Source organism: Bombus bifarius, unplaced genomic scaffold, assembly GCF_011952205.1.
Source record: "Bombus bifarius isolate JDL3187 unplaced genomic scaffold, Bbif_JDL3187 scf7180000008194, whole genome shotgun sequence".
Taxonomy (NCBI): Eukaryota; Metazoa; Arthropoda; class Insecta; order Hymenoptera; family Apidae; genus Bombus; species Bombus bifarius.
Genome location: NW_022884502.1, coordinates 1712864 through 1738782, shown reverse-complemented (window position 1 = coordinate 1738782; position 25919 = coordinate 1712864). Strand labels below are relative to the sequence as shown.

The window sequence follows — 25919 nt, the reverse complement described above, 5'->3', positions numbered from 1 at the left end:
CGTTCTTTTCGTGTCTCACCGACTCGTTTCACCGTATTTGTTTGACCGATTGTACGATACGAAAATTTCCGGTCGATATGTCAACCGAGAGTATGTATTTGCACAATCTGCAACAATTCGACGCCGTGCCTCCAACCAAAGTGATTGAGCAGACAGCGCCTCCAACCTAAACCAACGAATGGATGGGGGAAGGTCGAGTCGACAGCGTGGGGGAACGTCGCTGCCTCGGTGCCGTCGACCTAACTGTTTCAACAGCCGTAATACAGTTTACGACATACAACGGTCGCATCAGCATCCAAGGCGATGACCGAGCTGCTAGGACGATTACTGGAAATTCTTGAGGAGGAAAATGCGTTCGATCGTACGGGTAACGAACCCGTATTACACTTCGTCCATCCGGAAGAGCTACAGGTGAGCCTTTCGACTGCAAATTGTGGCTTGATGCGCACGTGCGATGCAATTTTGTTGCGATGTTGCGATGGCAACGCCGCGCGATTTAAAAGGATTTTGCTCATGATCCTTTCAACTTCGAATTACGCTTTTTTTTTTATGTCGTATTCATAATGTTCATTAGCTAATTAAACGATAAACGTACTTGTGTTTTAGTTAAAACGGGTATATTATGTCTTGTTTACAAAATCGAGAAGTTTCTCAGATCGAGTAATTTTTCTCATAGGCTGTAAAAGATTCAGCGCGTTCAAAGCGTTATACGATGTAATGCACACGAACGTGCTATTACGTTATCGAAGATATAAAAATGCCAAATCGTACAGCTTCGTTGCTATGAAATTGCAATAACATGACGCCGCTCGTTCGTCGCATCGAGTCTAAACGAGTTTGCAGAAATTTCCCTCGAATATATTTTGATCGTATTTCGCAGAAACGATTATCGATACAACTGACCGAGGAACCAGCTACCAAAGGAGAAATCGAGACAACAATAAGACAAACGATTCGATACTCTGTCAAGACGTTCAGTCCACATTTTCATAATCAGCTGTACGCTGGTGTCGATGAATATGGCTTGGCAGGTTCTTGGTTGACAGATGTGTTTAATACCAGCCAGTAAGCTTTTATCTAAGATATTTTATATGACGTTGATTCGTTGATTTGGAAGGCGTGTTCTCGCTTATTTGAAAACAGTTTATCGTATGTTTGTATTTTTGTTCGTGAAGGTGACTCTTATAGTCCCATAAAACGTCTATCGCATAGATCTTGCGCCGTTATCGCACATCTAACTACTATACATTTATTATTTTAGTCTACCGTTAGTTATCCTCGTTAGTGTCTAATTGTACCTAATTAACACAGGTACACACGACGACATGCTGCTTAATGTGTCAATAAGTTGAATTCTATCATAGATATATAGCATTTGTTATTATCAATGATAAATCGTGCGACCTATCCCCGCGGATACGATGCTTTCATTGTGTACACAATATTTTTGCACCTTTGAAAAGCTATCCGAGAAAATTATAATCGTAAGAATTATAATCATAATCCTCGAACATCTTGCGAGCATTTTTCGCCAACGCGTTTCCTTCCAAACGTAGACTGTTAACAAAAATTGTAGTTTAACGAATTACATAGCTTAATTCAAACACGATTCTACCTTATACCTGTAATTTGTTAGATATACGTACGAGGTGGCTCCCGTGTTCACCGTGATGGAGCGACAAATAATAGAAAAATCGTTGGAACTGGTTGGGTATCCTCCGTTACCAGAAGGAGATGGCATACTTTGTCCTGGTGGTAGTATATCAAATATGTATGGTATGGTGATGGCTAGATACAAAATGATCCCGGACGTAAAGAGGAAAGGTCTCGCGGGTCTTCCGCCGATGGTTTGTTTCACTAGTGAGGCTGGCCACTATTCAATCTCTAAAGGAGCCCACTGGTTGGGCCTAGGAACCGATCACGTTTATAAGGTAGAAGAGGATCATCGCATTCACCTCGATCGTTAACACTTTGCAAGCAGCGTTGGATATTCGTATACATCATACGATATTAACTAACTCGTAGTCAGCTAGTTATTCTTAGAAGTCGTTTAGCAAATTGCATTTTATATTTTTTATAGCCAATAACATATTGGATAACGTACTGACATATTTCTATTAAACGTTATCGTTACGTCTATTATCTTGGTAAAGAGAAAACTGGATTATCGTTATCACGAACGTCGAACATTTTATTTTATAGCGATAAATCGAAGATTCGTATAAAAAGGGTGTTTTTTTTAACCCCGTTTGATAACCGAATGCATATACTGCTGTTGGAAAGTGTGAACCACCGTTTGTAGACTAAATTTCGTTGCATTTTAAACGGTTAACAGGAGATTCATTCGTTCATTCGATAGGTCAAATGCGACGAATTTGGACGAATGCGACCAGACGAGTTAAAGGCTGCCATAGCGGAAGTCAAAAAACAGGGCCATTTACCTTTCTTCGTGAACGCTACATGCGGCACCACGGTCCTCGGCTCCTTCGATCCGCTGCCGGAAATCGCGGCCATCTGCCGCGAGGAGAATCTATGGTTACATGTTGACGTTCGTACAAGTATGATGAGTGCAACGAGCGGCAAATGAAAAAGGTTTCCCATTGTAATTCGCACGATTGTTGCTGTGTTACAGGCATGTCTCGGTGGTACGCTGTTACTTTCGAAGAAATATCGAGACCGGTTGAAAGGAATCGAACTGTACGTAATTGTCCTCGATCTTTTTGTCTTTCTTGCTTCGGTGATGTATTGTTTTGTCTCTACTTAACCACTGATCCATGTATCGTGATATATTATGACGCATTTCGATCGATGCAGCTCGAATTCCGTAGCGTGGAATCCACACAAGATGCTTGGCGCACCGTTCCAATGCTCGCTGTTCTTGGTTAAGGGTAAAAACACTCTGCACGAAGCGAATTGCGCGGGAGCGCGGTATTTGTTCCAGCAGGACAAACATTATGACGTATCTTGGGACACCGGTGATAAGAGTTTGCAATGTGGGAGAAAGGTAAACGTTCTGCATTGATTACGTCCATAATACATATCGTCATTTTCTGTATGTGACGTTCCCTTCGTTGTAGGTCGACGGAGCTAAATTTTGGCTGATGTGGAAAGCACGAGGGACCAAAGGACTTCGCGAATCCGTGGAACTCGCTATGTCCACGGTGGAATACTTTTTCGAACGAATAAAAAGCCGGAAAGGATTTCGTTTGGTACTTCCCCGGTACGAAGGTTGTAACATTTGTTTTTGGTGAGTATCGTCGTTCCTTTGTGTATCGTCGTATCCCCTCAATTCTGTGTTCGTAATTCATATTTGTGTTACGTATTCTTTCCTTCTTTCGATTCGTAACAGGTACATACCACCCAGTATGCAAGGTCAACAGGAGACTCAGGAATGGTGGAACAAATTGTACGAGGTCACAGCTAAAATCAAGGAACGCATGATGATCGAGGGAACGCTGATGGTTGGCTACACGCCGCTATCGTACAAGAATATTGGCAACTTTTTCCGCATGGTCGTCACCTGTCAACCACCACCGACCAAAGCTTCCATGGATTACGTGATCGACAAGATAGAAAAGCTGTCGGTTGATTTGTAAACGGACTAAGTTCATCCTCATTCGCCGCAGAGAGTAAAAGAAGAAGAAAGTTCGGGGGGGGGGGGGAATGAATTCGCTCAAGGACCCTATTTTTGCGGGCGTTGTCGTTCCTTTTATTGCAGTCGCGTGATGGATACTACACGAGGTGAAGCGTTTCAAGTCCGTTTGATCACGGAACGTCGTTCATTTGTACGCTCGTTTGCCGCGCGTAACTCGTCGACCCGAAACGGTTCGAATCAAATCCACGACTAAATCTTGATTTCCGTAAGCTCGATCGTCTTTCGCGGCGAATCACGATACGCAATCCCACGGACGATCGTTGCTGTTTTCCTCTTCTCTCCTCGACTATCGTTTGTCGTGAGTACGAGTCGACGCGTGACCGCGACTCAATGTGAGCCAATAATAAAAAATATGCGAGTCACATGACTCGAATCTTTATGCATACATACGCATCCGTTCACACCCTCCTGTTCTCTCTCTTTCAGGACCTCTCACACATAGCTGCGCTCATATTCACATCCACACACGTTTAGTTAGGTACGTTTCGATACGTTTATGCTCGTCCTTTGTCGCTCATGTTTGACGAGATTACGAAGCGATGCACGCGTTCGCGACGTAACGATAGCACTGAATCGTTCAACGCGAAACCAGAGGAGATCGTCTCTATAGTTTTGAGTAAACAAGTAAATATGGGGTGAATATCACTGGATCTCTAGTATAGGCGATCTGTCCGCGTTTGCATCTCTCCTTGGTCCATTTGGAAGCTGCCTTCGTTTAAACTGCTTCGCATACATAGCTCAAAATTGTTGGAGAGACGGATGATAGCCACGTCGTGTTGCGTTCGTTATTTCTTGCTCGCTGTTCTCGCTGTGCGCCTTCATGGCGATGTCTCTTTGTCGTAGGTGTTCGTGTTAGGTCTTCGCGTTTAGTCGCAACGCAGAAGCCATCTGGCAGTGAAATAAATTCGTTCGTTTCTAATTGCACGCTGCCCGTTCAGTAGTATTTGTCTTGATCAGGATCGACTCGAATGTGTTGTTGGCCATGGCTATTGCGCTTCAAGGTGGCAGACTCGTAGTCCAGACTCTTTGGATACAGTTTCGGACTTCCGAGACCGTTCACGTTTGGATTGTTCTTCCCACGAAGAGTTCCGTTACCATTTGTACTACCGGAAAAACTAGGCTGTCGCTTGGCGTTTACCTAGATCGAAAGAAGACCTCGTGTTAGTAAAAAAATATCACACATGCGTGGTTTAGCGGACTGTAGATATTCAAATTCATAGTTTAATAAAGATAACTAAAAAAATGGAACCTAAGTAGATATGTGTTTCATTCCTTAAATCTTGTAACAAGTACTATGCAAAAATGGGAAGATGCAGAACCCATCGGATGTGCATCCTTTTGCCTAGCAAACTTCTCATAGACACAAAGTACTATTGATATTTTATATCTCTTTTATGTATTATACGTCCATCCATAGTATAGCGATTAGACTGTCGACTCACATCTTTCAACGGAACCGAGACGTAGGAGTTTTGTTTGCTGATATAGTGAGGACTACCAGGAATTCGTTGCTGTCGTCGCTTCAGGTAACAGAAGCTTAAGACCGCGGTCACGGCCAAGCCAACTAGGAATCCGGCTACGCAACTGCCCACTACCGCGCCGATAGATACACCCGAGCGTTCTACGCTTGATTTTAGGGCATTTATATCTGAAAAATTACGTTTAAACATAACATACACTATGCATACGCGCGAAAAAGTTCTCCACAGGTAATCTTAATTAAATAAGTCAGACTTCGTTCGACCATACTCACCATTGTCCATGCAATCGGGTAAACAGTCGCGCACCTCTCTGCTGGATCCTTGACAGAGCCCGTTACCATGTTGAAGACACTGTCTCTTCCTATGTTGTTGATGATCATCGTCACAAGGCGTCCAACGTGACCATGAATCCCAACCGGCCAAAGACTCGCAGCTGGGCATCTCGCAAGTCTCTCTAACTAGCCTTGGACCTTCGCAACCCTCCGGTCCTAGACATTCTCTTGTTCTGGAACGGACGCCAACGCCACACGATACCGAACAGTCGGACCAGTCAGTCCAACAAGACCACTGGCCTCCAGCCCCTGCGATTCCAACTTGGTTCGACCGACATGGATGCACATTGCACAACCTGTTCTGCACGGATGGACCTTCGCAAGGTGGTGATTCGCATTGCCTCATTCTATGCTGAGAACCTCCGCCACAAGGTCGATCACAAGGCCGCCATGCGGACCATTCTCCCCAGCCGGCTTCTGCTCCGAGATCCCCATACGGATTTGGATTCGCGTTTCCTCTTAGGCAGGAACCGTCGTTTCTGCAATAGCGCTCTTCCTCTTTAGCTAGTTGCACCCTGACGCTGGATGGATCGTCAGTTTGGGCACGACAACTAAATCGAAACCGTTTTTCTACGTAACCAATGTTTGTACTTTGAAGACTGCCATTAACTGCTAGCCACGGGGTCCACCCGGAGTATCTTTTCGTTTCGACGCACTGATGAGAGTTGCATTCCTCGACCTGTAGAAGATAAAAACGCGAGCTCGTGATTGTGGTGATATATTGTTTGAGAGAAACGCGATAGCAAAAGTGTAACGATTACAAATCCTGTCTAAAAGTCATTTAAATGAACTCAATGGGCGGTAGAGCTCGTTTAATCGGGCATTAAATAAAATGGAGTTTCACTGGAGTCGTTCACGTTCGAATAAATGAAATTTCACGAAGCTATTACAAGTGCGTGCTGCTCTTACTTGAAAGTCGCATCCATTACATTCGACGGTAGGAGGTTTTCGCGATGATGGACTCTCACACGTTCTTCTTCGTATCCGTATTCCTGTCAAACAGACGATTAAAAGTCAATCACTAGGAGACAGGATACAAGTCATTGAGACGAGAGATCATTTATCAAGAGATTCTTATTAAAGAAGAAGAACTGGTGAAATCTTCGTATCACGCTTACCACCGTTGCAAGGTCGAGAGCAAGCGTTCCAAGCGCTCCAGGATGACCACTGACCAAACGTCTGTGGTGGCGGCGGTGCTACCTTCGCTGGCGTAGGACAAGGTGGAAGATTTATACAGACGGTGTCATCGTGATCATGACCAACGCACACTCGCCCTCCAAACGCCGGAGCCGGATTCGTGCACGTGCGTCGTCGTGTTTTCATAGCGAAGCCGCAGGTTTGTGAGCACGCTGACCAGGATGACCAAGCTGTCCAATCGCCATGAACCGTACAATTGGTTACTCTCACTTTAGCTCCTGAACAAGTTGCTCCGCCATGCTGCGGAGGCGGGTTATTGCAATCTCGTGTCTGGCATTGACAAGTGTCTGAGCCCTGGTGAAAGCAAGGATTCGCTTTTGATTTATCGCCATCTATTTGTGCATTACGCCGACATGAACGACAACGTGCCACTGACTTACCGTCTCGGCATGAAGGTGCAAATGCGCATGCGAATGAGAATGCCCATGATCCGTGGTGCCGTGTTGACACGGAGACCAAGAGCTCCAGGCACTCCAGCCACCGTCCACAGGATCTGTGAGAACAGGACACTTGGTGACTTCTTGATGCCAGTGATTGGCAAGATGGTTTTGCTTCGGGGCCGGAGCGCATTTCATCAGATGTTCGTTCCAACCGCAATATGGCTCCTGAGCATTGAGACAAGCCTGGCGACTTCGATGCCTATGGCACTGGGCAGCGGGTATTCTGTAAATGCGATATTCCTTTTGTTCTCGAACAGAATCTGACCAATGTGGGCCCAACGACGCATATTATTATCTTGAATCTGTGTGAAACCGCGTACCTCGATAGACCGAGTTCTGTACCAACATACAGACTCTGCGTGTCCTTCAAGAACTGCATGATCATCGGCGTAGATGGTAAGGGACCCCAAACTTCTACGATACAAGTTTCCTGCGTGCGCGGTAAAACTGAGATCTTCTTGATCAAACCAACATCGGTAGCCACATACAGCACGGTGACACCGCGGTGCAATTTAGTTGGCGTGACATCGAGAGCGATCAAGGTGAATCTCTCGAGTAAAGCGGTATGCAATGGCTCCAGCGTCGTGCTTTGGATCGCGTCATCCATCAGCTGGTACCTCTGATTGTCTATGATCTGATGAGGAGCGACGTTCGCGTTTGAACCACATCTTTGACGATTGTGATGAGATGGCCTCCTTTCCCAGGCAGCGCCCGAATTCTCTTGGTGCTTGAAAGGTCCGTTGAAGCTCGCGGTGATCGCGGACATGTTGAACGCGCATATCGCCGACCCGGCAATTCCATTGCTAAAAATACACGTCGAGTTCAGCGAGTTTCGGTCTCTCTCCCCTTCTTCGTCATTCAAGAAACGAAAAAAGGAAAGCAGAAGAAGAGTATGCTAAGAAAGAAAAAATACGCCGCGTCTGGCAACTATAAAACCGCCCTAAAACTTTCTATTCTTATGCAGATACGAGGTAGGGGATACAACGCGATAAAATCTGATCGGAAGTACGCAAAATCGAACAATTGAATTTATTAGGTGGTCCGAAAAGTTTCTTTCGTTTTATAAGGAAATAATGGATGCACAATATTTTCCGTTTTATATTATTTTATCGAATTACGTATGGTCCATTTTGTTCTATCAAAATAAGGATCACAACGTCCGACAGATTAGGTTTCGTGTTTGTACAAAGATGCATCGTTGTAAAAGACGTGTCTGTAAAAGAAAGACACTTTTCGGACAACCTAATACAAAAGTTGTCGCTACAATTTCATTTTATCGCGGGAGCGTAAAATTTTATTACTACCGATATTAGTTGATTATAAATCGATAGTACTTTGAAAACGAGATATCCCGATTCTGAATCTGTTTTCGTTGGTGTACTAAAATTACTGGAAAAGCGCACCTTCCTCTTCATCGTTGCACACTTTCGTGGGAGAAATTTCGGGAAATTGTACATACCAATTTCCTCGTTTCTTCGTGAGCGAGTACCGGCACAGACATGAGGAGAAATGTTAAGCGAACGTGAGATGATACGCGGATTGCGATTACGACGTAACACATCCAGTGACTCTGGGACTTACATGGGCGTGGTGAACGTCGCGTAAACGATGCCTTCTTCCGGATGATAGACCGCGCCCTGAATCTCGTCGTAGTAGAAAGGAAACTCGCCGGGGAGCGAGCAATTTAATCGCGCCTTGCTGAACGTGGTCCAAACCTCTTTCATCATAATTTTACCCCCGCGATCGTTTTTACACACTCTCGCTATTCTCGAGTAGACTTTCTGAAAACAACGAAAACAGACAGATCTTTGAATGTGGGATAGTTAGAGAGGAAGAGGAAACGAGATCGGCGAGTCCATTGCACAGTGCAAAACAATACAAATTTTTCAAATAATTTACCGCAAATGGTCGAATTATCTTGCGTCGTAAAAACTAAATCTACAAAAAGAGTGGCTTTCTTCTCCTTTTTTTTTTTTTTTAATTTTAACCATAAAATATAGAGCTTTCCAGATCATTGTGCAACGATTCGGTCGATCGATCGTTAAACCGCGTTACCTTGCCGCAATTGATGTACTCGACGGCTGATTCGCGAAACAAAAAGTAGACGTGATCCTCCGTCTCGAAGCTGCCGACGAACTGCGGGTCGTTTAGCCATCTGAAAGCGGCCACGGACGTTGAAGATACCGAGGTTGCGACAGATATCGTAGAGAATTGGGAAAACGACTCACCTGGAGTCGTACTGATGCGTTCGAAGATTTGGCGACGCAAGCGTCCTGCATATGGCTGGATCCGCGCCGGAGAAATCGGTTGGCGCCCCGGTGAACAATCCACCTGTTGGACCTCTGGCTAATAACGCAGTTACGTTGGCACGCGGCGAGTAAGGGCACATTGCTGCGCCCGACATCTCGCTGGTTACGCTGCTGATGTTCTCGATCTGTGAAATAATCGAATCGACCCTGTTCTTACGTACTGCAGGTGTGTGGAAAAGACAGTACACGGTACTATCATTGCCAATAAGATCTCGAGCAAACATAATAGCAGTAAACCGAACGAATTGTTCTAACATCCCGTAAACGTTTCTATTCCTGCCCCAATGTTTTTAGGCGCACGCCGAGGAATGTTCACGAAACGTCGGAAGACGAAAGTCTGAACGAAATATTGCAAGTAGAATATATCGATCTCCAAATAGCTTTTATAGTCGAAGGTTTAGATTTCCTCTACGAAACAGGTGCAAGATTTAAATTTCCTTTGCAATTCTCGATACAGCTACGTATATCAATGGGTGTCGCGCGTTAATTTATAGCTGCGATATATCTAGACTACGGATGTTTATGCAAATTAACCAAAGAATCTAAGAATCTAAGCGAACGTTCGTGTCATTCGCTAAATTTTACATCTCCTATACATAGCGTAATATGGATTGTTCGCATTTTTCCATAAACGCATCAACGTTCGCAATCTAGTTTAGTATATCGTTTCCACCTAATATGCTCATAATCTGCTGCGCTTTCTCTACTTCGTATGGTTACTTACCTCTCTCCACGTGCACCAAGGGCTAAACGCGTACGTGCCGCAAGTGAACAGGCTCTTTCCATTGGTGAGTAGAACCTTCACATAGTTGCGACAGTCTTCGACGCTTTGACCCTTGTTCTGGCAGGTGTTGCTCTTATCTTCTGGCGCGGGCCAGGAGGCGTGTTCGAGCGGCGTCAACGAGGTTAACGTCAACCGGTACAGGTTATCTCTGGAATCGCAACGATTCGTTTTCGTTTGGCTCGGCGAGTCTAAAAGTCTCGGCTTAAAGTACGCGTGGGTCGCGACGCGTGTAAAAAGCCGTGGCTCGCAAGCGGCGGCACGGTGAGAGCGTGCGGATCGCGCAATCACGCCGTAGAAAACTCGCAACGAAGCATAAACGGCGCCTACGTGGGCGCACGCCGCAACTATGCGCGACTACGCGCGCGACAGTCGCACCAAAAGCGATCGTTAGTCGAGCGAAGCGGCTCCGCGATCGGGCCGAGTATCGAACACGGGCCGATTAACCCTTTGCGATCTCGCGTCAAGTTAGGCTCGACATTGTATTTCACTCCTTTTACTTTCCGTATATAAAAATACAAAATCAACTATTTAACGCAACAGCGAAGAGTTGTACGGTTCTAACATGTTCGCCACGTGCAGCGTGCGTTCGAGCCGGTACATGCTTTTCGATTATGTATCGCATCGACTCGGATGTGACACGTGAACTGGATGTCTCGAAATTATGAAAAAAGTATTTCGTAATAATTCATATGACGAATATATAATGTGGCAACGTTTCACGATATAACGAGACTGGCATTGTATGAAAATTATTTGTCGGTAAAATTGAATTCACAGCGCAACTCGTTAAAGAGTAGCGGTTATACGCGTTGGGAAAGACTGTTTGACAAGTTGTATCTCGATAAGACATTGCAGGCTCATCGAAGTCGATGAATAATTTTTTTCTCTTCTAAATAATTATTCTACCGCGGATTTTTATACATCTATTATACAGTATGAAACAGAGTTCCCGATAAGCGTCTGTACGTTCGAGCTAATCTCGAGAACCAATCGACTGATTTTGACGAGATTTTTACCATTTTAAGGAGCGTTTTTCGAGTAAGTGTTAGACGTGTGAAACTTGACGAAAGAAATCAGGAATCGAAAATAAGAACTAGAAACAATTTACGGATATCAGCAACGCAACAGCGACTAGCGACTAGCGACCTTCTTTTCCGCGGCCGTGTTTTGTTTAGAATCACTGCCACGATATAGCGACGCGATATTATCTCCCCACTGAGCGATGTCTTTCTCTTTTCAGCGTGCGGCATATCAGAAGCTTCACGACTTCGTTGCGTGACAATTGGTGTTTCACGGACTAAAGAATGTCTACAGAGCCAATAAATTCATAAAATCGTCAGCCATGTTATTAAAGAAATCATATAAGAATCCGGACAAAGATCAGGTATATCAGCTGATTTATGATAAACTTAACCGAGTACGCGTCATAATTTTCAGCAAACGAAACAAATTACTACGTACATTCCACCTCTTTGATTCTCGGAGAAACATAAAATTGTACAAAAATCTGCAATCTGATAATTGCCGATAAAACAATTTTCTAGCTTCCATTTGTTACGCTATAAAAATATTTATTTGCATAAATATGCGCGGTCTACGATAATACGTAGACAAAGAGACCTCGAACGCTGTAGCGTGTATCGGATGTAATCCTGTATCAGTTAGACGAGGGTTGAAAACCAGAGGCGATGGACACCGCGGTCGAGACGCGCGCGATTTCGAGAAAGGACACGAATGATCGACTCGAGGGTCGAGTACGAACAGTGTAGCAGAACAAGAGTACGACGCACGGGCAATCCTATTGAGACAGATTGCTTCCTGTTCGTTAAACGAATAGGATGGATCGTTCGGAGACCTCGTTCTCGTCCGACGAAACTGTGTCCAACGACTCGCGTTTGTTACGCGTCTAGTGGAGTTCGATGGCCGTACGAGGAGAGCATAAAGTAGAAGCAGCAGTGCGTGACAGAAATTCAGAATGAATCCATTAATTATCAACCTGTTAACCAGGTCATCTCTTAATCAGAAAGTTCTATAATTAAGAAATTAAGAAGTTGAAGCTTGATAAGAACAAATCAGTTTCAATTACGTCTCAGTCTTCGCGAATGTAAATATAAAAAGTTAAGGATGACGTTTCGTCGGGCAAGTTAGCTCTCTGAACCGAATTTTTCTACGGTTGGAAAATTTCTTAAATTCGTGGAAAATGTGAAGGAATCTCTTTCGAGACACCGAAAGTCCTCTTCGAGATTTCGAGTTAAAGAGATATTGAGCTATAAAAACATCCTAGAATCGCCACAAGGTTGATAAATCAATAAACTGTGTAGGAAAATAATAAATGGCTCGGGTAGAGCGAGATGTACAAGGCTGCAGGAAGAAAGATGAGAAAAGCGTGTTTTGTCCTGGAAACACGATCATTTCTGATTTACGAGAAGATGATGCGAAGAAACGTTTCAACAACGGGTAAAGCTAGTCCTAGCTATCTTAGAAAGGAACCGCTGGTTTTAACAACGAGACAAGGGAAAAACGCGTCTCTGCCATACCTGTCGCGATCTCGGTGCGACACGCTCTTGGTAATCTAGCACTCAGTGACGTCACGGTTGTCGACCACGGGAATCGAACTGGAAGAATGCAAATCGTGGCGCCGTGTCGCGTGCACGCACCTAGACCAGAGCACACCCTTTCCCTCCTCTTGCTATTTCTGCAACTCGGTCGCGTTTCCACGCTCGTGTTTTCCTCCATCGATCTTCGAAAGTCGCGATAAATTCGCGAGAAAGCGACTCGTCTCGGAACACATTCTACCAAGACGATTTCACCGTGTTGCTTTCCACATGTTTCTTGGGTTTGCTTTAAATATGTCAGAGAACGACCTCGGATTTGCTGCATTTTTCTTGTCTTTTTCTTTTTCTTTTTGTTTTCAGGAACGAGACAAGCGTACATGCACCGTTTCTTCGACTGGCTGGCCGCGCGCGTACGTGGGTCGCGGTTAATAACTAGCATTCTATTAATAGAAGGTAACACGAGGGCGTACGCTCCTTTCCACGCTCGATTCGATCGGTACTCGATCGCGAAAATCGATCACCGGCGTTCGCGCGTTCCTCGACGATTTCCAGCAGCCGGTCGGGTAGCTGGAATGCGGCTGCTATCCGAGCTATCTCGTTGTACCCTTAGGTGCAGACGAGCGATTTATTTATTTACTTTTTTTTTCTTTTTTTTTCGTGCATCGTAGCAGCGATAGCGAATAGGGAGCAACGCACGTATATATACAGAGAAAATACACGTCTGATAATCGCGTATATACACTGCCGATTATAAGTTTCACAACGTCAGCCGATATTTAGTACAAATTGTATGCTTCTCATTTTTTCTTATCTTCCAAGTATTTTATTATAAATCTGTTACTTCGTTCGTGTCTTCTAATGTAAAACACCGAACGAAGTAAAATTTCTTACGATTTCTGAATGGACGTAGCGAATATAAGCGTCTTGACGTTGATGGTTGGAAGTGTACATATAAATAATACATAGAATGTTCCAGGATTTCACAGTCGATTAGATATACGATTACATAATTGCCATTAAGGTAACATTATCGTAAATGATCTAATACCTCCACACGGAGCTGTTCGTATATCACTGTGTGCTACCTGTATCCCATCCATGAAATCATCGTGAAGCTTTCAGTCTCGTTAATTCCCATTCCAATGACACTAGAGGCTCTCGAGAATCGGTTGGAGTTCGGTGAAAAACGTATTTTTGTGAGTCGAGCGAAAGACGAACAATTTGGCGAGCGGCCAAGACGCTATCCCGATCCTCGGAGGAGCTCGTCGACGAGACCGGTCGCTTCTCGGTCGTCGAGAAAAATAACCGGTTGATGGCTCGGCGGATAGCCAAATCGCATGTCGATCTCGCGGTCGGTTTCGATTTTCCGCATTCGCGACACGTTCGCGAACGCGTTTCCGTGTACGATCGTGCGTTTACTCGAAGAATTAACGCTTTACTTTACAATTATATCGTTCGTCATATGACATCCAGTTACGACATACGTACCGAGCGCCGACGACGACCTGCTGTCTAGCGACGTCGAACAGAAGTTGAGAATACGTGGTGACTCCCTCTCGCTGGAACTGGCTAGCATCCGCCAGATCTGGAACGATAATTAAATCGCTGTAAGTGCAATTTCCCTGTTCCGCGTTCCCATGTCAGAATTCGAACGGCTATCTAGTCACGATTTAGTAAAGTTTATCGAGGAAATCCAACTATTTAACGAACTATGCGATATAATGGAAAGTAGCGCGTATTGCACTTTGTCTTACGGCGTCCCTGGTAACCCTGCGATCCATACGATTTTAAACGTCCAGCGAAGAAGACTGTACACACAGAGGAAAATGGAAGAAGAATAAAAGACGCAACTCGAGTACGTAGAAAAACTCGAGGTTCTCTTGGTTTCAACGAATTCCATCGATGTTGCTCTTCCGCTTCTTGTCCCGCGTGTGTCGCCATCGCAATCGCGATCGTTTCCACGTTCCGAGAACGAGAGGATGTAAGCGGAGTCGTTTTTCGCTTCCGGACAAACTAGTTTAGCGACGAGCTAGAGCATCTTCTTCCTAGCCAGCAGATTTTCTAGTTTGTTTTTTTTTTGCGTGCTCGATGCGGGCTCTAGATCGAAAGTATCGTTCCCCATATCGAGGAGCTTCGATCGATGAAAAATTGTTCAGGCGGGAAAACTTCTCTCGTGCCATCGTCAACGCGTAGGTAAATGTTGGCGCGTTCGTTCTGCCTTTCTCGTCTCGGTGCTCGAGAAGAGAACATCGCGTAAAGCGGACGCGTTTCATTCGCGATATCGTGAGTTTCTCTCGCTTTGCGTTCCTCTCTCCCTTTGTGTACATGTGCGGTTAAGTTAGTAGTTAAGTATATATGCGAGTTAAGATGAATATCGACATCATACGACCCCCTAGATATCGTAAAACATGTGTCTGAAACATTTTTCCTTATCGCGTACAATTTTCAAGATATTCACGCGTCTCTAGATAAAACGAACGAAAGTATTTGCACACTTAGCAGAGGAAACTTTTATGTACATATCGCGTACGTTATATAGAACTTTTTGAAATTTTATTAGCACCCTAGTGAGATACGATTATCGCGAATATATTGGTAAAATAAAGAATCAATCTATGTATACGATCAAAATGTACACAACACAAATGTTCGCTGCAAACATGTAAAGAATTATCGTCTTAAATATATAACAAATGGTGTCAAACATATATATATATATATATAAAATAGGTGGTGCCCTACTGTAATATTTTGCTGTTTATCGATAGAACGAATGATCGACTGTTTACACACTTTTGCGACACCCGCGAAATATATAGCGTTTGCACTAAATGTCTTCAAACTTTGCTGGTACTAGGTCGTCTGCAAAGCGTCTTTCTTTTACAGACACGTCTTTTACGACGTTGCATCTTTGTACAAAACACGAAACCTAATCTGTCGAACGTTGTGATCTTTATTTCGATAGAACAAAATGGATCATACGTAGTTCGACGAAATAATATAAAACGGAAAATGTGATGCATCCATTATTTCCTTATAAAACGAAAGAAACATTTCGGATGACCTAATACGATGGGAATAGTCAGGTCTGGTTACAGCATCAACGAAATTTCAAAATGTTTCGCATAACCCTACGAGTGTTCGAATATTTTTTATGAGCTCTTATGCTCTTTTATACATAATAGTTGCATCTTTGTCGCTTTCTCTTCTCTCTGTTTCTCGTTGCTCTTTCTCCTTGTCTTCGTTTTATTGTTTTCCAGCCGGTTTTGCGGACGCGGCGAAACGATTCCGCAAAGGTAGCTCCGTGCGGTTCGTCGTACTTCTCGCGTTTCCACGTATTCGGGCACGCGTTTGCCTGTGTCGCGCGTGCCTCCTACGCACACAAGTACGACAACAGGGTCCGTGTAACCGCGTACGTGCGCTTATAAGTAGATACGTGTGGGACGAACGGGCCCCAGTTAGCATAACCTGATCTCGAAGGCCTCTCGGGTATCCTCCCTTCACTCTCCGCCTTTTCTTTTTCTTTCTCATTCCCTGCCACTTCCCTTTCCATGCGGTCCCAAACCCTCCCCGCGCCACCTTCTTCCAGACTTCTTTTACTCCCCAGGACGAGTTTCTTTCTTTTCCCTCGCATTTTCCTCCCTCCATCGTGTCGTCCGCGTTCACCTATCGATCTACGGTCAGGAGAACACTGTTTGCCCCTGTTTGATGGACAAACAGGTTCGTGTACGCTATTATACAAAGGACATTTGCCTCTTTTTTACCGAATTTAATTTATTAGGTGATTTAATTTATGATGCATAGGAAATATCTTTTTTCTGGTAAACGTATATAATCACGAAGTTAGTGGTTATTAAAGACAAATCAATATCAAACAGGCCGATCGTAATTCTCCCGAATGTAATAAATTAGATCCAAGTATATTAAATTTCCTATCTTGTTTATGAAAATGAAATGTACAGAAACCCGATAAAGGAATGCTGCTGGGCATTGAGAAAATCCTAAATACGTCGCTCGTAATATCCATGTATCAAAGACATTAAAGTATTTCTGGTTTCAACAGTTACCTTTTTATACACAACTTCGTCGACTTATCAGCGGCGATTCTTTTTTACACATTTTTTTAACCCAGTTTTCTTTTTACCTCTAACATTATCATTACGTGTTAAAATCCTTTCGTTTAATCGCGAGGGGGCATTTAGATCCGGAAATCGACAGAAACGTATTTACGTGTTTCGTGAAAAACGGAGTAAAAGAGGCCGCGTTATCAACGGTGCGCGTAACCCATCGTCATCGTCGTTACAACGATCGTACGGTGACGCAACTCGACAAAGGCGCGACAAAAAGGTTTTCCACGCCGTAACGTAGGAGGATGTTCGAGGTCGTGAAATTACGCGTCCGCGACCTCGCACGAGAGAAAGGAAAAACGATGCAACGCGATGCTATGTGAGACAACAGACGTAATAAAGCGCTAAGGATCCGTAAAGATCCGTGAATCGATCGCAGAGGTGAGAGACAGAGAGGAAAACTACGAGAGAAGAGGACGCGGATTCGAAACGGGTGTCGCCAGATCGTCGCAGAAGCCGAAGCAGGAGCAGCGAGAATACGCGCGCGTGGCGACGCGTGCCACGCTCGTCGCCTACGCGTCAGCGTGGTCGAGTCGAAACCGAGCGCGGACCTCGCAGACGAATCGCTCGAAATCGCGGCGAAACTTTCAACGACTCTCTCCCTGCCACCATCTCGATCACTGTCTCTCTCTCTCTCTCTCTCTCTGTCTCTCTCGTCGATAGTACGATGGATAAATTGGCGAAGGAGCTAGACACTTCGAAGCGGTCGAATCGCCACGCGACCGACGCGCCTTCACGCCCACGAGTTGACGATCGTCTTCTCTAACTCTTGCGCAAACTACTTTGCGGCTCCGAGCGATCCGTGGGATAGTTCGTGATAATTTTTCTATCGTCCGTCCAAGAGTAGAGATTCTCAAAATTACTCTGACGTGGATGTATAATTTAAGACTATCGAGAGTGTAGGAGTAAAAAAAGTCTAAAATAAAGCAGCCATCTGTATACAGTAAGAACTAGGCTCCTCAGAAGCTACATCGATCAACTTCTTCGATTTATTATCAATCGATCAATTTATCAGTTTTTCGATTTCGCCAGATAAGTACGTGATTAATGTTCAATCGTCGATAATGTTATTTTCTTCCACGAGCTTATTTGTTACGCTAAGATAGCGTAGATAACAGCAGATTCTAAGATAGTTTTCGTTACGATCGCCGCTTTATTTATGCAACTCATCCGCTTATTTACAGAACTGATCAAAGTGGCTTCTGAACGGTCTCCTATCGTCTCGCAATTTGCGATACGTAAAACTTGACAAACCGTCAGGCTGTGCACGTATCCATCCATTTGCAGAAAATTTGAAAATGCAGAAACGCGCGTATTACGGAAAGACGTGAAACATCAAACGTATATAATAGACGCTGCGCTAGGTATTTAATGGATGAAGCAGATTTCTGCTCACATTCCGTTCCATTAACCGTTTGCACAAAAGTGTGAGTTTGCGTAAGCATTCGCAGTCTACTAACAATATCAGTTTAATATTGTGCAAGAGGGTCCTAGCAGCGAGCGTTGTATCTCCCCGTGTACATTCCTCTTTTCTCGATAACGCGTGTGAAAAAGTCGTTCGTCTGTATCGAGCCTTAAGAAACATTCGCGATTTTTCTTGCGCTAATCGTCTATGATAAGAAAGAATCTCTCGTGGAAGCATAAGTTTACTCGACGTTCGCGTCGTACGTGCGAAAAGTCACGTGTACAGTCGTCTTCTTATCGCGTACTGGACTATAATCTTAAAAAAGAGTGCGATAATACGGTTCTTACCTTCGTAGGAGATACGTCGAAAGTCGTCGGTGGCGCGTAGGCTCGCGATCAGCGTGCCCAGAATCGCGAGTCGCACCGGCCACCGGTCCATCCCGATCGGGCTTTGTCCTCCTTTTCCCTCTCTCGAGTGTTCTCTCACCTGGCAGCAGAAACGTAGAAATGATCGATGAGCGGCGTCGCCGGGAAAGCTGTGTCCCTAAGGCGGCCGAGAAGCCTCGCGGACGCCATGGGACGCGCGTATACGGAGAGAAGGCGTCGCGGACGAAAGTCGGCAAACAGCGGACGACCGGGAGCGCGCGCAAGGTCGACGACCTCGCCTGCGTCTCCGTATCGACTACCTCTTTGCGTCCAGATCGCATTTATTCTCGTGATCAGCGAATGATCGATTGATCTGCAGCCTCAGATCGATACTCCACTTTCGTTTGTCCGGCTTTTTATACAAGAAAAGACGATCCCCGTTTGGAACGCCAAGTTACAGTTCCGTCACACGAGCGTCGAAACTGCGGACAACACTGTGACGAATGTCGAATTTTAAAGTTTAGATCTCTATCGATTCTCATCTCGCTGTGCCATTTATTTTATAGACTACTTTGTATGTTATACAATTTTCTGTCTTTCTTTACCGGTTTGAGTTTCCCTCGATCGTAAATAAGTAAGCTACGATTACGATCACAGAACGCCGTTTCCCTCGTTGCACGTAATTATGAAAAAGTTCCTTATATTTGTAGTTGTGACAGATATTTGCAAGCCGTGAGCGATTGGGCAATGTGCTACTACTGTGTGTTAGAGCTACGTCGTACGAGCGTTGATTTAAGGGAAAACAACATCGGATCGCGTACGTGCAATCACGTTAACTACGTAACAGTGCGTCAAATTCGACATCGATCGCGACGTTTCTCACCTAACCAAGCTGTTATCGAACGGCCGTAGATGCTTATTTGGATGTACCCCGCGTTTCCCGACAATGGCCACGACTCGACATCTCTTCTTTTGCACGCTCTTTGTCTTTGAACGTCCGTGTCACGGTGACAGCTCGCTTTCTCGTCTATGAATAGATAGCGGGATAAAGGAGGACGCGTCCCGAGACGTCGACGGACCCACGTGGTTACGATATGTGTATATACAGACTCTGTCTGCTTCGGAAGTGTGACGAGAAATAGAGAAAACATGCGGTATAAATATAAGAAAACAAAGTGCTGCGAAATTCTCTGCAGAGGTTCGCATGGAAATTCTTCCTGAAACTTTGCACGGATATATTTGCCAAAGATTTCCATGGATTTATTTCCCACAGATTCGCGTGGATTTATTTCCCACAGATTCGCGTGGATATATTTGCCCACAGATTCGCATGGAAATATTTCCCAAAGATTTCTACAGTCGGACTCCCTGTAACGGGGACTAAAAATTGCGCCACTGCCCCGGAGCAATTTAGAAATTGTTGGAAATTACTCGTTTTTGATATAAAAATATATGCGTCTTCGAATTCACTCGAAGCAAACTTTTGCATTAACCCTTGTGCGATGAGAAGGCATTGTTTAGTGTTTTATAATATTAACAAAAAATACATATTTATTTAGTTATAGTTCTTCGCGCTCTTGGATTCGTACAACGCGAAAACCCTGTAACCCGGAACGTATATTTCGCGTTACAGAAGGCCCTACTGTATATGGAAAAAGTAGCGCAATGGACACAATGGATTGATATTATCGAAATGGAGAAAATTCGATCGCAACAGGTGGAAATTCTCGAGGAAGCTTCGCGTGGAAATTCGCAAATTAATAGCACGAGGGACACGCGACACGACGCGTAGTTGGAAGAACAGAGCCACGAAATTCCGGACTCTTCTTCCGAGTATCCCCTTCCTGCCGATCGACGATAAAATATTCCGGTCGACGTTGCGGTGGTCTCGGTAGGGTAAACTTTTTAAAAGTCCATGGTTGCTTGCGCGATACTAGGGTGGTACGAACGTCACGGTGGTCTCGAGAAACCCCAAACAGGATACGGTGCTTTCTTCGAATATAAATATCGCGGCGGACAATTTTTGTTACTCGTATCGTCGCTTCGCTATTTTATCGTTGTCGTCCCTTCCAGTCCTCCGTGTATTATGATCGATCGTTTGGACACTTATAAAATTGGAGGCGGAGACACAGAGGTGGATACATCGAGATACATTAGAGGAGAAACGGTGTACCGTGACATCGACACGAATAAGGCCAACGAGGAGCACCAAAGTTACCGTATTTGTCCCGAACACGCGTATGCATGTACCTACATACATACGGTACGTCGAACGGTTTCGAGATCGAAGAAGGTAGCACTACGGAACGATATGGAATGTATTAAATATGGAATGCTTGTTGGGAACGTACGAAGCTAAGCTTTCATTCTTCCGTATAAACCCAAGTTACGAGTTGCGGCATTAATGAAACTCGTTGCGATTGGTACTTAACCAGTTAACTAGATCGTTGTTTAGATCAATCTCATTTAATCGTAAGGATCGAGTCGTTAGTTGATTTTACTTTTCTGATTCTACTCGATCTTGTATTTTGTATATTTCGTGCAAATAAACGAGATTCAACTGTGCTCAATTCTTATCTACGAGACATCAAATTCGTGACATTTTCGATGTATATCGTTCCGTTTCCAGCTCTATATTTTTTATTTGCTCGCGTCAGATAACCGGCGTCGAATAAATAAACGTAAACTTTAATTATCGCGTAGAAGAGATACGTCGAGCGAAGACTTAACGTGTCGTCGCCTATCTCCGATCAACCTAGAACGAGCTCGGTTTATCAGGAAATGACGTCCAAGGGAGAAGATGAGAAAAAGATTTTCCACGTTGTCGAAGATTCTTTCATATCATACCAGCTGCACGAATTCAAACGATTCGATCAAACGGATGACTTGAAATCGCGCAACTTGTATAACATAGAAGAATCAAAGAGATTCAACAACGTGGAAAAAAGTGATTTGAAATGATTCGATCGAACGATAAAGATAAAGAAACTTGAAAAAATGCTTCAAGGAGGAAAGAAATGTAAAGATAAAGAAGAATAGACATTGCGAGAAGCGAGTATAGATTCATAGATCGACGTCCTTCTTGAGTTCCTGGTCCGTTCAGCGGAAGCGTACTTGATCGATCGATTATGCGCGCGTGACGAGAAAAAGACGCGCTATACTGTGCTGTCATGCCGTGTTGTCCTGTCTTTCTCAAACGTATGCTTAGGTATGTATGGCCGGAATGTCTGTGACGAGCACCGTTAGTCGGTGCAACCGGAGCTTTCGTATCGCACACGAGATGCCTCGTTTTTCTTCCGATTACCTTCGAGATAACGGCGGTCGAATGGAGGCGATAAACGCGCTCGAGTTTTTAAGAGATTAGAAGCTTATTTTCGATTCGTAGCTGTTGTTTACAGTGACTCCCTAAACCCTAAAGTCCCACCAAGTTCCCTTCTAAATTTCCCGTTTTTCCTAATATACACAATAATTCTGCGCTCGGTTATACTGCTTTCTTTGAATCATTTTCCGTCCAATCGCACTTTCCTATCCGATCCAAACCAGTACCTATAACGTCGAGTATAGCCGAAGTCTTATTAAAATAAGTTAGATTGATCCAATCAATTGTTTCGCTTTGAACCACTATACATACACAGCCTCGTCACACTATCAGCATTTCGAACTAGAAGCGTAGTCTAAACTTATTGATATAGATAGCGAATACGCAACAAGCTTAGAGAATATTCCTGGAATAAAATCGCAATCTGTTTCGCAAGAAAGACGGTACGGGCCATGTTAAGTATCTCTGTCGTAACAAACATTGTCGCGATTCAGTCGCTTCGAACACATGCTCGTTAACTTTATAAATTGGAATCCAGAAAAAGACGACAATTGCAGGCTCTAGCTTTTAAAATTTACAGAAATATTAATACAGAGAAAAGACATGCTCGTTAACTTGAGAAATTGGAATCCAGAAAAAGACGACAACTACAGGCTCTAGCTCTTAAAATTTACAGAAATATTAATATAGAGAAAATTCTTCGGAAACAGGATCTCTTTTTCCAGACGACGGATATTACGTAACGATGTGTCTGGATAATGTGAAATCGATAACTACATAAAAAGCGGAGTTGATCTGTTCGGCGTCTGAGAGGCTCGATTTAGCTCCAAAAATAACACGCAACGTAAACGGTGCTAAGCTATAAGTCGAGATTACAATTTTTCAACGAGATACTTCGGAATTTTGCTAGAAAATTAACGTATTTCTATTTCACCGCAGCAGTTCAAGATCGAACGATCGCTACTATCGTGCCTATTTCTCTCTTCGAAGCATCCTCGAGGAATCGCAAAGAAGAGCAAAGAAGAGCAAAGACTAGAACGTGTACACGACGCAGCACGTGGCGCATCAATCTCTGTTCGCCTCAATCCGTGATGCGTTTTACTCTGCCGATTTTCCAGAGACTCTTCTGGCAGGGTGTGGCTCGTGCACAGTTCGTTCGTCTCTTTCTCTCGGTGGAACCGTCTTGTTTCCTAGTACCACGGATAGAAGCTCGCGGTGGCTAGCGCACTCGCACGAGCGCGTTACTCGGACGCGATTTATCTCGAGCCGGTAGTAGAGTAGGTTGCTAGTCGGAGGAGCGAAGCGTACATAGCTGCGTGTAGTCGGACGCGCGCGCGACCGGCTTGCGAGAAATTTTATGGGAGCGGGTCGCCAAACATGGTAACACGGTCGCGACTTACCTCGACGGAGGCTGCCGCATCGTCGGAGCGCACTCCTCCGAGATCGGCATCTCAGTGGCCACGGCCGAGACCGCGATCTCAATTTCCAATTTTAATTCCAATTTTGACCTTACAGCCGCGGATTCCTTGGAAATCTCGTTTCGTTTCTATGGTTTTTTTACTCGCACTCGCTACTGTTGTATTTATTGACTACGGATTCTTACGTATTTATGGAAAATTTCAACACGCAGAAATGCACATAATATGAAAAATATTCCAAATACTTTTCGCGATATTTAATGGGAGAAATAAATGTTTACGTAGGTTGCATTTCTTTAATTACGTTAATAAAAGTAGGAAATTGCATAAAAATGTGCAGTCTAAATCAGGGCTTCTTAAAACTACGTATCGTGATCGCATATGGGGTGAGAAGCGTGCAGAATTCATCGAGTTATTGATATCCATATACGTATAAAACACTAGCTTTCTAAAAAATCGTATAAACGAGTCTCCGTCTGAAATTAGGATGAAAATGGCCTTAAACGCACTGATCTATCGCAAAACGACATCTTCGTCATTGACGATTAAAAAGTCTACCTTTTTATGTCCCGTAAAATTTTCCCGGGCAAAATGGAGAATGGAAAAGGTTTAAAAAGCGCTGCTTTAAATTATATTTGCATATGTACTGCTTATTAGATTTTTATATCGCTGCAAAAGTCCCATGTTATGAAAATGATGCGTAGTATCTTCGTTGAAGAAGAAAGGTACACACCAACGTTTTCCGCAGCCACTGTATTTCGTTTGATTTCACACACCTTGCCATTATCACGTCGCATCTGATTTTTAAGATTTTCTCCGTTATCGTGATTCAACATTCAGGGTGGTGGCTCTCCGAGATTGAGTGGAAACAGGTGGTTCGACGATCGGTCGTTCGCTTAACACTGCAGATAACACGAGGGCGTGCTATCGACTCGACCTCTACACGGTTGCGGTTACCACCATCGCGTGTCGTGCGAAAGAACGTATACAGCTTCTCGTTGATACCGTACCGAAGCAATCGAATGCGATTTCTACCAAAAATACATGATTTTTCGAGCGAAATATAGCGAGATCTCGATCGACGATCGGCTTCGCTGGAACCGAGATAGCCCGGATAAATCGAGACGCGATAAATTAGAAAATGTCGGTCGAAATTTACAATTCGCTATCTTACGTTCGTTTTATATTTTGGGAATTTATTATAAAAACAGAACGCGTAGTAGGGATGACCTATATGATTAAAGAAACGATACTATAGGAAGATGACACGCAAAAAGAATAATAAGTCCATTTCTATCGGTTTTTTCACTATTGTATCATTTGACAGCTAAAAAGAAGTATATATAGTACGAAACAGTTGGAGAAAGAAATCAGCCGATAGATTCAGAAATGTACGTACGTGTTTCGAAGATAGGAGATAAATTATTCACAATGTTTTCTGAGAAACGTTCGGCAAAACTGTCGTCAGTTCCGATATGGAATTACTTTACAACGTATCGAATAATAAAAATGACTTCGAAAAATCGAGAAATGTGATCGTTCGCGTTTCTCATCGCTGGTTTTTATGTATAACAACTGTCTACCGTAGAATGGTTCGGTTTGACAAGTTTAGTCTAGTTTGACAAGAGCTCGGCTAATCGACGTTCGAGGAATAAAAAATGGAGCGCGATTTATGGAAACTTCGTCTTATAATATCTCGCAGCATTGCAACACGAACACAAGATATAAAACGAATAAAAACATATTGTGAACTAACCATCGTCTCCTCGGATCGATAAATGGAAAACGGCGTCAAACAGTCTGGCCATGCGATAAATTTCCCTCGGATTGCGCACCTCGCTTTCGGAATAGTTTATCGAAACGTATTCTCTCTACAATTTCCACAGCATTCTACTGTCTCGATTGCTGTCTGCCGAGGAAATTTATCGAGGAGAGTTATCGAGTCAAGTCACGGCTTATCGGGAAATCATCGATAGAACGGTCAAGGGAGAACGATAAAGGCAAATTATGTGTAACGTCGCGCAAAGGCAGATATCGGGCTCGTAGTACGTTGAAAACTTCGTGAAAGCTTCATCAACTCGACAGAAGAAAAGTTTTGTTCTTCCTTCTGGTTGAAGAGTCGCGTAGCAGAGGAACTCGACAAAGAAGCCATTCACGGCAACCAACCACTCCTCTCCAACGATCTTTTGCCTTCTGCTGCTTCGTCTGTTCCGTCTCTTTCTCTCTCTCTCTCTCTCGCGCGCTCTCTCTCTCTCATAGAGGGTGAGAGCTTTGAAAGAAATCGGTCGAGTTGGCGTCAAGGTGGTTCATTTGGATGACAGCTCTGTCACGCGATCACCTCACCTGTTTTTCGTCAGGATTTCTGTTAATGTCTCACTACAGATGCTTGTTTCCATTACGAAACTCTTAACTTAACTCAATCTTTGATTAACCGAAGGTTTTTTTACAGCTTTGGTGACTGACAAAAATGACGAAAAATTAGGAATAAGAGAATTAAAAAATAACTGACGCACTTTCTAAAAAAAGAGTCTA

At 44.0% G+C, this 25919-nt stretch overlaps 2 protein-coding genes and 1 long non-coding RNA gene across 3 annotated transcripts; 2 read left to right on the top strand and 1 right to left on the bottom strand.

The window, feature by feature from the left end:
- Positions 1–178: 178 nt before the first annotated feature.
- LOC117209929 (glutamate decarboxylase 1) lies at positions 179–4017 on the top strand. Its single transcript, XM_033452396.1, has 8 exons — positions 179–411; positions 881–1065; positions 1637–1931; positions 2360–2548; positions 2633–2697; positions 2815–3004; positions 3078–3247; positions 3350–4017. The coding sequence occupies exons 1-8, from the start codon at positions 304–306 to the stop codon at positions 3594–3596; spliced, it is 1449 nt and encodes a 482-aa protein (XP_033308287.1). The 5' UTR covers positions 179–303; the 3' UTR covers positions 3597–4017.
- LOC117209927 (semaphorin-5A) lies at positions 3701–25556 on the bottom strand. Its single transcript, XM_033452394.1, has 14 exons — positions 25144–25556; positions 18633–18771; positions 14242–14338; positions 10139–10346; positions 9334–9539; positions 9161–9260; positions 8687–8886; positions 7426–7908; positions 7046–7328; positions 6587–6959; positions 6378–6460; positions 5409–6147; positions 5098–5303; positions 3701–4793 (listed from the first exon to the last, which is right to left on the bottom strand). The coding sequence occupies exons 1-14, from the start codon at positions 25144–25146 to the stop codon at positions 4590–4592; spliced, it is 3324 nt and encodes a 1107-aa protein (XP_033308285.1). The 5' UTR covers positions 25147–25556; the 3' UTR covers positions 3701–4589.
- Positions 9446–11537, top strand: LOC117209932. Its single transcript, XR_004488012.1, has 2 exons — positions 9446–9580; positions 11439–11537. It is a non-coding gene; the product is annotated as an uncharacterized LOC117209932 (long non-coding RNA).
- Positions 25557–25919: the final 363 nt, after the last annotated feature.